Source organism: Cephus cinctus, unplaced genomic scaffold (assembly GCF_000341935.2).
Source record: "Cephus cinctus unplaced genomic scaffold, Ccin1 Ccin1_scaffold0396, whole genome shotgun sequence".
Lineage (NCBI taxonomy): Eukaryota > Metazoa > Arthropoda > Insecta > Hymenoptera > Cephidae > Cephus > Cephus cinctus.
This window is the reverse complement of record NW_014333080.1, coordinates 252,234-268,140: the sequence shown is the minus strand read 5'-3', so window position 1 is coordinate 268,140 and position 15,907 is coordinate 252,234. Positions and strand designations below refer to the sequence as shown.

Here is a 15,907-nt window from a genome sequence, read left to right as displayed (position 1 = left end):
GAAAATCTAACGTCACTTTAATATTACTTGACAGGGACGGTGCACTTCCGTTATCACGCATTACGAAAATACACGTTTTGTCCAGCTCATCCCGAACCCTTCGACGAATATTGAATGTCCACCGACCATGAGAGAGGACAGGCACGACACCTGACTGTAGTTCCGACGCGGAGACAGGAAGAGGAAGTCAACCACATGTATTTCCAATACCCACCTCGTTTCCAACTAGTAGATATAACCCGGCGAGGATCAAATTTTCAATTCGGATCCGATAGAGTCGTCCCTAGAGTGTAGCCAGGGACCCATAGGCCCTGGCAACGTATTGGCTTACACTTCCAACCGATTGGCCACTTGGTATTTACGCAGGCCTCGTAGAAACAGACCCTTCTTACTACACGCCCTTATTCCTCAGAACCGTAATAAGGATCTATGTGTATTCCACAACCTGACACTACCTTATTTTTTCACCTTTTACACAGCCACCCCATACGGTATCTATAGCGTTACGTCCAACCACTCTTACGCATTTTACCTATCATCTCCCTGAACGTGGATCGTTATAAATCCTTAGTTTAAAATTAAGAACAATTTTCTTTTTAAATCCTTTTATTTATACCGTTCACGTATCCATTTCTTTTAGACAGAGGCTGTGTTAAAGAAATTTATTATGTAACAATGTACAAATATAACCAAGGGACCACCTGTGTTTGCTTGCACCTGAAATCAAAGTAACCATATTATCAGGTCTATTGTTGTCAAAGCGATGCGGTAACACCGCACAATAACTTTGCGCAATAAGATGAGCAAACATCGTCCCTCTCCGTGGCACTAGCGTTAGGGGACGTTACCTTTTACATAAGGTTCGTTGGACTTCTGTACGGGATCCACCGTGAATACTCATTCTGAGTGATTGGTAGGGCAGACGAGATGACAGGGACAGTATTGTCTGTGGTTAAGGTCGGCACTCGCTAAGTGATTGCACTGCGGATAATCCGTGCACGTGATAAACCGCACGTTTTGCCCGGATGGAGATGTTACTGCGACGGGATCCTCTTGAGGACGGCCTAAAACCTAATTACAATTTATATAGATAAATGTATCCCTGATGGAAGATCTCTGATCTATCTACGGAGCCACGCGTGACTCGTGTCCCTTAGATAACTATTGTTATGCTTGTATTAAAAACAGTAAATCGTAGCACGATGAAAATTTTGTTTTTAAATATATTTACTTATTGCGCAATAGCGATCGATGTTTTAGTGACGGTTTGGGAGATCGTCGATCGAGTTACGAATGATGCTCAGGTCTGACGTAAGAGTATTTCTTGTTTATGGAATTAGGATGGGTTATTAGAAATTCGAATTTTTTTTTTCTGTGACAGTACAGTTTTTTGTTTCGACAGATTCTTTGGAACGAAGCTCGGATTGATCTGTTATCGGATTTGATTGTAGCGGTTAAGATAAGAATCAAGTCGCGATGCTCAGTGCGCTAGGGCGACGGCGTCAGGGTACATCGTATATATGCGGTAGGCCGGGTGGCACGCGCCAACGTGTAATTCAATCGGGTATTTAGACAAAAGGCCTTTTAATCCCTGAAAAACTGTTACGAACTGCCTGCGACCGCTGGTAGTCATGGTTTACGAGTTAATCTTCGTAATCTTTAACTTATTTACTTAGCTGGCTCTTACAGGCAGATGCTGCCGTTGCCTTCGTTCCTGTGACCCTTTTTCGAAATACGTAACACGATATTTCGCAGTGCTTTGGTGAAAGGACGAGGTTCAGTTTTTGAAGACGTTCCATGCTGATTTACTCACATTTATTACAGTGGGTATTGACGTAATAGTGGTCGTTGTGAGGTTTTTAGTGTTTGTGATTCTTGACTGACATGGGAGGTTGTAATTTTTGTATTTCATTCAGAGAGAGGTTATGTTGGGTTAATAAAGAAATTCTGGGAACTTGTATAGAGGTATTCTCGAAATTGAGGTGGAATTGCATGAAAGCATTATTTTCGATATTGGAGAGAGAGGTGTACAACCCCCAAGATGGCTGCTGGCGGGCGTATCGACGTTTGGCGTTTAGAGGGTTTCCCAGAGGTAAGCTCATCGGAAATTGTAGGTCTTCCCTCCCCTGGAATCGTCCCTCCCGTTCTCGTCAGCCCTTCAAAACAAAGAATCACACGTAATTAAATTTTTCGCCTGTTCAATTTAATGTAGCGCCTGCAACAACTCTAATTGGGAGAGTAATCCTTGCTTTTGACTTTGAAATGGAATTTTGAGCTAGTTACGACGTATTTCAATTTCATGCGAACCGCTAGAGTTCTGATAATATTATATCGTCTCGTTGAAAGCTCATTGGCTATTGGTAATACTAATGATCATGCGTCGAGTTCAATATTACGGACTTCATGATACTACAATAGATCTGAATAATGTAACTTGAAATAATCTAATTACTGAAACGTTATGAAATGAAACAAATTTACAAATGGAATGATTCACCGTACATGAGAAATTGAAATATACATCGAGTGGATATACCGAATCAATGTCAATCGAAGTCAATATAATTTGATTAATATAGTTTAAAGTCAAACAACTGAAAAGATCTAGAAAACCATAAGAGAAAATCGTTAATAACCCCTGATGCTTATTGTGGCGCCATCTTACAGGATTCGTTGGAACGAATCCAAGGATATATCCAAATTGAATGCTCTTTACACTCTTAATTTTCTCAAAAATCATCCGTCATCTCGTACCACAAAGATATGTATAAATCCATCAAATTTATTTACATCAGCATAAAAAGTGCTTGCCTATATAAAAATAATGAACTTCGTTTATTTTCTAAAAATAGGATAAATGTCAAATCCTATTAATATCCTACATTGAAATTCAAACATAAATTAGATGCAAATAAATTTCAGTAAACGTATCACATTGTGTAATTTATTTCTAGTAGGTATAATCAATCGGTAACTCTAATCTTAATATATTCATCGTTCATCACAAGCATAATGCCATATTAATACCACAGTAATTAATCAACTTAACATTTCCTTATCACACAATGACGTACTTACCTTTAACCCCAACTAGTATCAGTAATTTTTAAATGCCTAATAAAACTGCACCGGCTAGTTCTCAGTTAATTGTAAGACATTCGGAGGTCAAGGCTCTCCGGCCGCTTTATGTCTTTAGTCAGAATTCACAATGGCTGTCCGAATCGCGTGAGCGCAACGTGGGATTTAGTAATCACCCGTTAATGCCGTGTACTAGAAAGTAGGTAATCTTGCTGGGATTTCTAGCTAGAGGGTAGATTCCCACACACAGACAGATCTATAAGAAAAGTGAAAGCAAAACCTGCGTTATTTATCGTCCGTACACGTTGATATTAGACACTTTAACTCACCAGCAAGAATTTAACGAGATGGTATCAGAAGATTTTTGAGGCAGTCATACCTGTATGCAGTTATATTTTCCAAGTATTTTTAGAAAAAAATAAAATAAGTCGAGGAAGCGTTGTGTCACGCGAGTGAAAGGTGGAGGTAAAGACGATACGTTACATTGCTGTATAAAGTATAATATTTGTAATGAAAAATAAACGTATAATATTTATTTTTTATATAATACAATAGGAGTGTATATATATACGCAACAAATACATATACACACGCGTGCGTATGCATAGAATATAAAATTTATAGTTATAACATTTAGAACGGCTATGGTAACCTAATGAATCAACTGATGCCAACGTGCGTATCGGCGCTAAGCATCTCGCGGAATTCCTGAAAAGATAAAAAAAAAACGATTGAAATCGTTTCCAGTGTTTATCGAAGACTGGTGTTATTGTAAAACGAAAACGAACCTGCAGCTTCTGATAGTGGCCTTCCTTAGTCTCTGTTTCTAGTTTGTCCATTTGTTCTCTTTCCTTGGTAACAGTTCCAGTGTCAGGATCCAATGGTCCAAAACTCCAGCCACCATCGCCGTCAAATCGCAATAAAAGTCGATGGAATTTCGCGAGCGAAGATACTCTATGCGTTATCGTAAGAAGTGTAATGCCTCTCTGCTTAGCAGTCTCGTACATGGCGCCCTCGGCTTCGAGACTAACAGCACTGGTGCACTCATCCAGTAGTGCATATTGCGGAGCATGATAGAACAACCGAGTCATTGCTAAACGTTGTTTCTCACCACCGGATAATGTTGAATCCCAATCGCCAAGAGCGTCCAGTCCTTCTGGTTCCCTTTCCGCCAGTCCGCGCAAATCTACAAGGTCTAACAGACGCAACAATTCTTCGTCGCTGCATTGTTCCTTCTTTGTTTCCGCCGGATACGTGATCTGATCTCGCAGACAGCCAATTGTCATATATGGCTTTTGTGGTATGTAAAACATAGCCGGTCGTCCACTGCAGATCGAGTACGACTCCGCAGGTCTTGTCAAGGTACCACCGTAGACGGGCCACAGGCCGGATACGATCCGGAACAAAGAGCTCTTGCCACATCCATTAGGACCCGTGATCAACAAGTGATCTCCTGGCTCTATCTGTGATGCAAATATAATGAAATAACTGTGAGCCACTCTTGTGTATGGAGTAAACTAAGTATTCATAAGTGGCAGATCTCGTTGCCGGGTGAATTATTCACTGGGCAGAAACTGTACATTGGTCGAAGGTATACTCACGTGCAGCGTCAAGCTAGGTACAATTACTTCACAATTAGGAGTGACTACAGGCACGTCAGTCAGGCTGATGCTGCCGTCTGTACTCTCTCGTATAATACCTGATAACGAATGCCTGATCGTATTAGTCGTAATAGTAACGACATTAGGAATTTTTATAATTACCCTTAATAACAGGAACGCCGTCATGAAATTCTATTGCTCTGTCTGGTCTGTGCAATGCGTCCCCATTGATTCCGCGCAATTGACTAGCTGTAACGACGTTTCTACGATATTTGCATAAAGCCGTATCCTTAAATACATCCAACATTTCGTTAACCCGTGCGGCGTAGCCAGCAAGTGCCACAAGTTCCTGTAAACGGTGACGGAGAGACCCCATCTAATTATAGGCTCTTAGCTGGCGCAATTATGAATTCTTTTAAATATATTCGGCCTCTACCTTGTACGATGACATGAGCCTCTCAACGGCGTCTGCTCCTGAACTTAGAAGGTTCTTGGAGGTTGTCAGATAGCGAGTACGTTCACCAACGCCACCTGTATGATTGCGAAGTGATAAATATTCAAGTGTACTTGCTAGATAGTTGAATGCAGAAAAATGCAACGTACCGTCTCCATCATTATCGAGAGAGTTGGTACGTGCAGACGTGGTGCCTGTCTTGTAGAGGAGGGGCATTGCTATTACCAGGAGACCAGTTCCTGACCAAACATATTTCATGAGCAGTTGCTCCAGCATTACGTATCCTAGCTTTAGAGCAAGGACTCTGCGCAGATGCACGACGAGAGATTTGTATGCTGTGTTTAGGTACCGATGCTCCGTACGGTGTCCTCCGTAAAATGCAATTTCCTCGGCATGAGCGCTGATTCGAGCATGCGCCTCTCGGAGTCGTCCACGTCGCGACGCCTCCTCGGCCACCAGCTGACCAAACCGGGGAGAAGCCACACGTAATACTTGGCCCGTTAATGCGATCACAGCTGCGGCTAGCAAGGGACCTGTATAAGTGTGATAATAGTGGTAAGGATAATTTTTCCCTATTGAGACTGTAAACAGATCATTATTATTCTATATAGTGTAATGGTTATGTAACAGATGAAAGACAATCACAAATAAATTTGTATTAATTAGGGAAGACATAACTACTAATGGTGGTTTGGTGATTGATTTGCAAAATAAATTGAACTTTGATCATTTTGTTGGATGATTAGATAAGGCGATATCTGAAATTTGATAAAGAAAAGTTATTGAGATAGTCACAATATATGAAACGTTATGGCCTAATGGCAATCTGAATGAAGCAGAAGTTAAAACAATAAGTGTCCTGAATTATTGATCATAAATTGTCAGTGTGGAAAATTTGGTTATTTTTATAAATGAAGTAATGTAAAGAAGGAAACTCTTTACATAGACCCGTTGTGTTATGATATACTACGTTGCAAGTCATGCTGTACTATAACTTTGAAGTGCTAAAACTTGTTTACGTAACAAGGATAAAGGAATGAGTTATGCTATTGCTAGAGGTATTATAATCATTTATGGTACCTGGAACAGTCCTGGCCCCCATTCGTGCAGAGAACGATGCCAAAGCAATTCCTACCAATGCACAATCCAATAGTGGTTTAGTTAAACTTGAGTACAAATGGGCAACAGAACTAGCTAACTCGGATAAATCATCTGTCAGTCTTTGCTCTGCTCCTCCCAAACGAGAATCCAGTGCAGATACTCTATAGTAGGTTTGTTGACTCAAATACATCTTGTACGCATATTCCACCAATCTCCCCCTTTAAAGACCAAAAAAAATATCAAGCTAACTATAAATTTATTCCACAACAATATAAAAGAAATCAATTTATCTTTATATACCTACCTAAAGCTAAGTGCCAGTCGACCCTCCAAATACCTAATAGCTGAATTAACAAAAGTAGCAGGAAAAGCAATAGCGAACCACCTTGCTAACATATGAAAGAAACCACGAACATCTCTAAGAACAATACGTTTAACAATTTGCCCTTCTAAAGTAGCAACATAAACTGACAAAAATGTTCTTGTCAAAAGAGCAAATGTTGCACAAGCCAGAAGTCCAGCTTCCTTGGTACGCCATCCTGGTACCATAATCTTAAGTAAAGTAATAAGTTGCCTCAAAAATGCTCGATCAAGACCGACATTGACCTCTCCCCCGGATACTTTTTTATTTCCATTAACGACAGTACTAAGTGCCCCATCCTCATTATGTCTCTTTTCACAATGATTCTCCTTCAAACTCTTGCCGTCACTTTGTCCACCACTTTCATTCTTTGTCTTTTTTCTCTTGCCACCACCAACCAAATATGGATATCCAAGCTTAAGCAAATACAACGTTGTCACTATGCCAACAACTCCCTTTGTCAGTCGTTCCCGACGAATTCCACAGGTAGCAGACGTTTTGACAATTAATTTCGAGAAGACCGACGACATCCTGACGAGTTCATTGATCTCTTCAACCTCTAACAATTCAAATATCCGTTAACTTTCCCCGGTACATGTCCAGCTTCATTCGCGCACGATAACCTGGCGCGATACACTAGCTACGGATCAAAATCCAAGAATATCTACGTTCACCGGCTACCAGCTGGCGACTGGCTGATCATCGCTTGGTCTTGCTATGTTAACTCGAATACTCTCCCAACCACAAGCCATTCTCTCAGCAAACTAGCGTGACTGGTTGGTCTGGACTTGTTGTCGCACACGTCATACGTTTCTCGCCTCTCATACGGTTCTTTAGTAGTCGTAAGGATCGTCTCTTTAAATGTTCTTTAGCCTCTGATTTCTTCAGCTACTATCAACTACTAGTACATGAGCACTCAGTATTTGTGCGTCTTTTTAACAAGTATTCACGTACTTGAGTCATCTTTCAATGATAACAAAGAAGATCCACGTGTATAGTATACGTGCGTTTTAGCGGAAACCAGACGCAATCTACTTTATCAAGTCTGATATGTCATAGTGCTACGCGCAAACCTATGCTGAGATTCTGTGACATTTGGCCTCGGCCAAAGCATATACAAAACCACGTGCCCCATTAGATTTTTATCATCGAGAAGACAAATCCATTTACGTCACGTATGAATATAAGATAGCGATATGATATTCCATCGTCCATCTTATACATTACTGTAAGACTCTTAACCGTGCAGGAGATAGTTTGGAGATTCGTACCGAACGATAGGGAAAGCGGGCTTCTTTCGGCTTTACCTGGAGGAGCCCGTTTCGCGTTTTGTACAGACAGAGAAAGTAAAAGTCGCCCGTCCATGAGCGGATTTATTCGACGCCTCGTTACCTTTATTTTCTTAGTTCTTTTGGTGTCCATCTGAATTTTTATTCTCATTTTTTTCTTTCTTCAATACTCGATCGTCAACTATTCACGCAGTAAGAATCTTCCAATGCTTACACGCAAGAATAAGCTCTTCTAAATCATTCGTAATTAATTATTCATATAATATGTAAAAACGAATTTCATTAAATACTTTTATAACGAACGTATTTCCTAACCTCTCAATATAAGTGTATATATATATATATTTACTTTTATATACAGGATATACAATGTATATACTATACATACTTGTTCACTGTCCAAGTATAATTCGTGCACTCATGCAAACCTTGTACATGCGTTATTCTCATACACCGTTTAAGTAATTATATTTTACTCGAGAAATAAGAGTTGGTAGACCACGGCAAGGACCGTTATCATGACCCATTGGATAACAGCCGGCAAATACAATTTCTCGTTTCCTTTTATTCCACAGATTTTAGTATGTTGGTGAGCGTGCGTGATGTGTCTGATACGTATGAGACACCAGAGGATTATCGTCGTGTGACAGCTGCAAAGAAGAATTGCCATCCGACAAACGGGACGGCATCCGGGAAATACTGCCCAACGGATAAGACGGCAGTGCTTCGAGTATTCGTGGTGGGTTCTTCCTCAGGGTCGTTATGCCCGGATAAGAGTTGGGCTTTGACATACTGTCCTCGACCAGCCAGCCAGATCCTTGGCTAAATTGTTGCCGTTGGGGTCTGTAACTGCCGTCAGGAATGGCTGGTGCGCTACTTTGTAAATTTAAGGCACTCAACTGCGAGTAATTGTTTCCATTCGATGTGATCTCGTCCGATCCACCAGATTTACTCAGACGTCCCACAGTTTCTGAAATTTTTAATACAGAATATTAACGCGAGTGCTCAACTGGTAGTTTTAAGAGAGTGAAAAATATAAATATAATATATGCACATTTAGACCTAACTTTCATTGATCATAAATTGGGATACTATATCTTTATATCATATTTTTTTTTATAGTGATATCCTCAGAGACCAACAGTTCGTTATGCCTTGGGTCGATCTGTCAAGCTTTCTAATTTCTAACCTGATGATACTTTCGAAATTCCCTGTGCTTTTGCCTATGATGTACCGATCAATTGCATACAAATTCATTATGAAAACATTGAGTCGTTTGGTAAATATTATTTGGCAATGACTTCGTAACCATCAGCGACACCAACAGCTTCCCTGATGATTCCACAATAAATGACTGCACGTTGCAACTTACCAATAGTCTTGGCTTCCCGTGCATGAGCAAGAAGAGCGTCTATCCGACTTCTGCGGAAATAAGTATCCACGATGTCGCGCTTTTTAAATTCCTTTTTATCATTTTCTCCAGAATCATCGTTACCGGTATCATTGTTGTTATTGTGATCTAGTTCGGTATTATTAGTCGAGCCATTGGTGTCTCTTGGTAAAGGAGGTGGCGGCAGAGGTATATGAGGTGTCACATCCGGAATTCTCCAGCGACCAAGTTCATCGCACCAGGTCGCTGCTGCTCGGACTGCTGCAATATCGCGGAACGGACAGCCAGGTCGCAGATGTGGAATCATGGCATCGCAGAGTTGAGTGGCGAGAAGTTCTCTTCGAAGAAGATCTCTCCGTTCCGCGTCCCAAGATGCCTGAAGATCCGCCGCTTCAGCTTCCAATTGTTTCGCTCTTTTAGCCATCCTCTTCAGTGCATCCTCCGTAGACTTCAACTGTCCATAGACCTCGAACGCGCCATTACCTTCTGCAGCACCAGCCTCCAAAGCTCCCGCTAGCGCTTCCAATCTTTTTCTCCTCCTCTCTCGTCTTCTTCTAGCCTCAGCATCCCCTCTGGCTTCGCCACCTATCGTGAGTCTCTCGAGTCTCCTCATAACCTCCTTCCTGGCTATTTCGCGTTTCTTTCGTCTCTTCTCTTCGCGCTCTGAATCCAATTCCTCGTCTTGTCCTTTTCGCTCCGTCTCCAGGCAAGCCCCGCTACTTCCATCTGCAGTGAATCCTGATCCTTCGAATCGAGACCTCAGCAAGGACAACTCTTCTTGAAGTTTCTGTGCGGATAAAGTCGAGTTCTCGCACTCTCTCTTGAGCCTCTCAACCTCGTCCTCGTAGCGTCCTTCCCGATCGTCCTCATCCTTCGACAACGTAAGACCACCACGAGGATTGTCATTGGACTCTAATAATTTGCGTAACCTCTGCAGTTCCAATTGGTACTGTCTCAACAGCGCATCCTTTGGGTCCTCGTTAACAACAGGTTTATTCTTTATACACCGTGCCCTGGCTGCGTACCTGAGAGTACTGAGAGTCTCATCAGCATCAAGGTCGCAGGGACTGACACAAGCTATCATAAGAGTCCTGGCATTGCCACCAAGACTGTCTCTAAGCAGTCTGGTAAGTTTACTGTCTCTATAAGGTACATGTCTGCCATTACCCGCTGCCAAAGCACTTATGACATTGCCAAGTGCAGAAAGACTTAAATTAATACTAGCAGCTTCCTTCAATCGATCACCCGTCGCTCCGGTTCTAGCTTGTCTCTCGGATCCGGCAAGATCCACCAGGTGAAGTCTGCCTCTCCTAACGGCGCTACCACGCTTATCATTCTCGTTTATCGCTATAGCCTCAAGGGCAAGAGTCAGGACTGCGTGACTCCTAGAGCTGGCTGCATTCATCTTCGTAGCCGCAGCTGCTCTACGTCGATCTCCTTGCTCGACCAATCGAGCGCATTCCGCAGCATCCTTAACGGTGACCTCGCGAAGACCACCTGCCACGTAGGTTCCTCTTGAGCTATCCTCCTTCAGCTGTAGCAGCCCTTCGCTCTCGGCGCTACTGTCCTGCAGTAGGTCTCGCAGTCGCTCATTGTAGATCTCCAGGTAGCTCAGAAGTGCCAAGTACCTCGTCTCCGAACTCGAGGTCGAGGTCGCTTCGAAGAGATGCTCGAGACTGCGCTCGATGAAGCCGTGCATCGTGTAGGATTTTCCACAGCCTGTTTGCCCATAGGCAAAGACTGTACCGTTGTAACCGTCCAGAACGGCCTCCACCACCACGGAACCAACATCCTCGTAGACGGACTCCGTTGTCGACTCTGCACCAAACGCAGCATCAAACTGGTAGACCTTTCCGCCGGCGTTCGACGTGCCCTCCAAGGTACAGCTCTTGGTCGACGGATCGATCGTAACGACATTCTGTGAATAAGGACGTAGCTCGATTAATTTTCAATGGTAAGCGTTACGCGTTTGTGCCTTTCGGAGAATCCTTGAATGCCTGGTCAAGGCGTAAAGATTCGCGCAAGCGCTTTTTAGTGTGACATCAATACCAGTTAACGATATATTGGATATTCAGTGGTATTATACGAAATTAATTTAATTAATTTTATGCCATCCAAGATATACGTGTCTACAGCAAGTCAACTAACACCCATGACCGTGCCTAAAATAACTCTAGAAAAATATGTGATACGAGTTTTCGGTATACTGCATTACTATATGATATATCCCATAAAATATTTATACGTCCTTGAATGCACGTGTCATCAATGAATCACAAAGTCAAAGAGACAAGGCAATGTTTTCAGTTTCGTCGAATCCTTTCTGAATCATATCTACACTCGAGATAATCTTTGCGTGATCTTTGAGATTGTTTTTTAAAAAAAGACCATATAATACTCAACACTGTCATCGATAACCGTACACTCCGTGACGTTGACTTATGATTAGTTTGAGTTCATGGCAACGTCATAGTATTCCGTTATCACGAACAGTGTGTACGTGAAATTATTTAGTCTCGCAAACATATGCCTATACTTTTACATACGTGCATACTCATTCTGTCATGATACATTGTACGTACACGAGTTCGTGTTGCGACATATCGATGGAACAGAATATGTGCCGAATCGATACAGCGTAGGCAGTCTTTACCACCTTCAGCCTTACAAGCTTATAAATTATGAACAATCGTTCGTTGAAGCTTAAGTGCTAATGGACACCTCTGATGGTTGTATATACCGTGTCATACGTACTTTCAGATTGGTTCATGGTACCAGTTCAAATTGTAACAATCGTCTTTACAGTTAACACGACCGACACCTGTCGCACGGTGAGGAAATACAAAAAATAATGTGCCGTCGGATAGGAATGCAACGCTGAATAGATAGCCGTGTGTTTTGGTGCGGTCGCCAAGGGTTACAAAGCGCTCGATAACGATGACGGTTTTGCACTAGTGAAACAAATAAAAAATACACATTACTAAACAGTGCACTGGATCTAAAAGCATTCTAGAGATGCATTAAGTCTGAGAATTACCGGCTGGATTTACATACGTTATATAGACAGTGTGTACTATAGGTATGAGACCTACATACCCGACAGCCTTGTTGCAATTCTCGTTGCGAGATTGGACGGCAGCGCACGGCTACCTTTACGGACTCGCTCATCTGATTAAAAAAAAATTAATTTAAAGTAAAATTATTAAGGTTATCGAGAGAACAATCGAATTCATTTTTAATGTCTTAGTTTTTTTTCTCAATGTGTTTCTCGCTACTGATATACGGCTCGAAGTGCCCAGAGACCTTTTTTTGGGTGGTAAACTGTATAATTCGCCAAGTAGCAAACGGTCAATCAATTTTGCAGGGTTCGATAACCTTGCCTCCTCCAGAGCCATGTTTTGCCCTTGAACCGACAGAGACATTGAACCTTCCGTCGTTGTTGGGAACGCGATGGTTTCGTGTAATACGCCTGCCCGGTTATTGAGTGGACAATAATTGTTCGGGTGGTTTTGGGAGGGTTGAAGGTTATACATAGGTATGATGGGGTCTGCTTACGATGTTCGTGTCCGTCTAAATATGAAGGTGAATTCAGATTATAAGGGGTAGATAGAAAGGTGACCGCGTGACCGAGTGTCCCTCAGAGTTTGACCTAGTCGCTACTGGCTATAAGAGGTCTCTAGCCATAGCTAGTTATAAGTACATATTGTACGTTTTTACCTAGAACAGTTTTTGTTCAGGAAAAAAAAGGTTTTATAGTTTGATGCGTCATCCACTAGACCATTTATAATGCTTGATTCTAACCTTTGATAATATTTAGTCATTACTTTTTCTTTAAATTTTTCTAAGAATTTCATACCGATCATTATGATGCATATTATTTCGTTTCCGTCTTGAGAAAAGTATCAAGTGCAATGATATTAATAATATGTACGTAAAGCATTGATTTGTATGTTAATATATGCAGTAATAGCGTGTCTCGTGTAATTCTGTGGGAGAACAAGCTTTTTCTTGTTGTGGAGTAAAAACCGATTTTTGTATTGTATATTTTATAAAGATCGTCTGTAATGTATTATTCAGGTATTTTAATTTTATTAATTAGTACGTTAAGCTCAGCTCATTTTCATAGAGCTGAGGAGAGCAATTCTAAATCAGGATTCGCTATACGCAAAATTAATTGATATTACCGATCAGTAGTACATCTTCATCAATCAAAGGATTTGCAAGGCTGTATTGCAACACGTGGTGATTTGTTCGCGATATGATATCTATGATATCCTTATATTACTCTATCCTTAAATGGGATCTGTGTTAGATTCCTCACTTACCTTGGTAACGTAAAAGATATACTTGTCATGGGATACCGGTGTTAATTATCTTCGCAAGTTTTCTCTTTTTTTTTCTTTATATTTTGTCCTTCGAATATAATACAGGATTAGAAAGAAGCACGAGTTACTCGCGTTATGGCCAAAGATTCTGGACTGAAGGCTCAGATCCCAATACAATAAGAATGAATTTTCCCGAGTATTTTGTGACTTGCGCTTCGGTTCATTCGAAACTACTGTGACCTGCGCGTTGCCATTAGTTACGCGTGATACCAGCGCTACTGTCTCCGTCGGTAAGATAGTCCGTTTTAATTTACGGTTATACAAATTCGTGAGTTCCAATTTTTGGAATCTTATATATAAGAATAGTTGTGTGACGAACGATGGGTACTGATTTTAAGAGCGAGAAGGAAGTGCAGGACTACTTGAAGAACCTTTATATAGAATATAAATTTGGATGTTATCATGACAAGAATGCAGAAAGTAAGTACTGAACGATATTTCGAGGTTAGCAATTCTGTTCTAGTTTACAATGATGTATATGCATTTTCTATAGCGTGTCACTTACTGGGAGATTATGAGGAGAGTATCAAAAAGGACGATGCTAAGGCAGGGGAAGTTTACAAGATGAATTGTGATACGTATAATTATGGAAAGAGTTGTGTACGATACGGGAGCTATTCGTTCCTCGGTAAGATAGTGTAACTCGCATGGTATTAGTGTAAATGTATCTATTCCCGGCACGAAGGAAATTACTATTTCTCACATGATACTATTTTTTAAATGCAATTTATGATAGAAAATTAGAAAAATTCCATATCTTAATAATCTGTAGACACGTTTCAACGGTTATGTATATTTCGATAATTATCTAACAGGTAAGGGATGCAAAGAGGACCGATTAACAGGATACAAGTACTTCAAGAAAGCGTGCGAAACAGATAATCCAGAAGGATGTACAAACGCTGGCATTATGGCAGTTTCCAATGAAGATTTTGACGAAAAGGACAGATCGACGCAAGTTAATAATGGCGTCGCTATGTTGAAAAAAGCCGCCGAAGTGTTTAACAATGAAAAAGCTTGCTTCTATTTGTCAGGTATTTACATTAGAGGGATAGAAGGACATTTAGAGAAAAATCTAAAGGAGGCTTATAAATACTCTACAAAAGCTTGCGAGCTTGGAAATCCATATGCGTGTGCAAACGTGGCACAAATGTACACGCGGGGCGAGGGCGTTGATAAGAACGCAGATGAGGCAGCTTCTTACAAACAACGTGCGTTAGAATTACATAAAGAAATTAAACATGGTAAGAGGAGTGTTGAATTCCAACAAGGGCTCTGAGTCTATTATCTTTTAATTATAACATCAATTGTAGTATTATTTATTAGCAAGAACTTGCAATGATTAAAAGACTATCGGGACTACCTCTAAGTTATTACAATTTTTTCAAATATATTATTTAATAAATTGTAAATCTCGTTACTTCATCTGCTTTTTCACTGTATATTTACAATCTTGTCCCATTAGTTTGTATACTACGTGTCTTTTCTTTATTATCGAATCTTAATGGGGAGTCATTTAGCTTTTACCCAAGAGATTACAGTACATATGTATATGTATAAATATACGTATACATTGAATTTGATAAATTTCTGTAATTAGAAAATATATTTTGATGAATAAAAACACAAAAAAAGATATTAGTCGAACAGAAAAATAGCTAAGTTTTCATTGAATATTCCAATCCATTAGGTACTATAAAAGCTTTGAAGGGGACAGCTATAGGAAGCGCTTCGAATGAATAACTGCCCTATTACTCGTCTGTCGCATCTAAAATTGACAAACGACATACATTGCGCATTTAAAATACATGAAAATATATTGCGCATAGATACGAAATCAATTACTGAAGAAAACATCCCCATTACTTTTTGTCTCCTCTGCTCGAATCACATTTTCAAAACTAGTCAAATCCAAACGAGACGCTGAATACCAAGGGTATATTCCCGCACCACGCTGTAAGCGACCCCAGAGGCACTAAATAAATATACAGTCGTCACCACTAAGATTCTCCGCATCTCACCCTCTTCTCAGAAGCGTTCATAAATCCTTATCATACATTTTTCCCAGTGTTTATCCTTCAAAAAATGTCGTATGCCGAGCGAGGGAATGTAAATGAAAAATGATCTCATTGTCTCAATCGTATTAGTACAAATCTCACGAACGCCTCCATATCGCCGAATCATATCGCGCGAGAGCACGCAGAGTAGATATAATGATTATGTATAAATAACCGATTAGACCTTATCA

General features: G+C 40.7%; 4 protein-coding genes across 5 annotated transcripts in view; 2 read left to right on the top strand and 2 right to left on the bottom strand.

Annotated features, from left to right (window-relative positions):
- Positions 1 to 8,585, top strand: part of LOC107267279 (C-terminal-binding protein) — a 32,019-nt gene extending 23,434 nt beyond the window's left edge. Inside the window, exon 8 of the mRNA XM_025084514.1 lies at positions 8,460 to 8,585. Within this exon, the coding sequence (XP_024940282.1) occupies positions 8,460 to 8,466 (7 nt within the window). The 3' untranslated portion in view covers positions 8,467 to 8,585. The remainder of the gene's footprint in view (positions 1 to 8,459) is intronic.
- Positions 3,583 to 7,294, bottom strand: LOC107267268 (ATP-binding cassette sub-family D member 1). Its single transcript, XM_015738737.2, has 8 exons — positions 6,539 to 7,294; positions 6,214 to 6,452; positions 5,283 to 5,666; positions 5,116 to 5,210; positions 4,842 to 5,028; positions 4,680 to 4,777; positions 3,867 to 4,541; positions 3,583 to 3,786 (listed from the first exon to the last, which is right to left on the bottom strand). Exons 1-8 carry the CDS (start codon positions 7,123 to 7,125, stop codon positions 3,739 to 3,741), a joined length of 2,313 nt encoding a protein of 770 aa, XP_015594223.1. The 5' UTR covers positions 7,126 to 7,294; the 3' UTR covers positions 3,583 to 3,738.
- Positions 8,209 to 13,755, bottom strand: LOC107267267 (osmotic avoidance abnormal protein 3). Of its 2 annotated transcripts, XM_015738736.2 has the most exons (4): positions 13,600 to 13,755; positions 12,371 to 12,442; positions 9,257 to 11,192; positions 8,209 to 8,854 (listed from the first exon to the last, which is right to left on the bottom strand). In XM_015738736.2, the coding sequence occupies exons 2-4, from the start codon at positions 12,440 to 12,442 to the stop codon at positions 8,463 to 8,465; spliced, it is 2,400 nt and encodes a 799-aa protein (XP_015594222.1). In that variant the 5' UTR covers positions 13,600 to 13,755; the 3' UTR covers positions 8,209 to 8,462. The 2 variants fall into 2 exon arrangements, with proteins under 2 accessions (XP_015594222.1, XP_024940252.1); XM_025084484.1 differs by lacking the exon at positions 12,371 to 12,442 and having other exon boundaries at positions 13,600 to 13,750.
- A 114-nt stretch (positions 13,756 to 13,869) lies between these two features.
- Positions 13,870 to 15,079, top strand: LOC107267277 (cytochrome c oxidase assembly factor 7 homolog). Its single transcript, XM_015738759.2, has 3 exons — positions 13,870 to 14,079; positions 14,153 to 14,287; positions 14,475 to 15,079. The coding sequence occupies exons 1-3, from the start codon at positions 13,980 to 13,982 to the stop codon at positions 14,936 to 14,938; spliced, it is 699 nt and encodes a 232-aa protein (XP_015594245.1). The 5' UTR covers positions 13,870 to 13,979; the 3' UTR covers positions 14,939 to 15,079.
- The last annotated feature ends 828 nt before the right edge of the window (positions 15,080 to 15,907 follow it).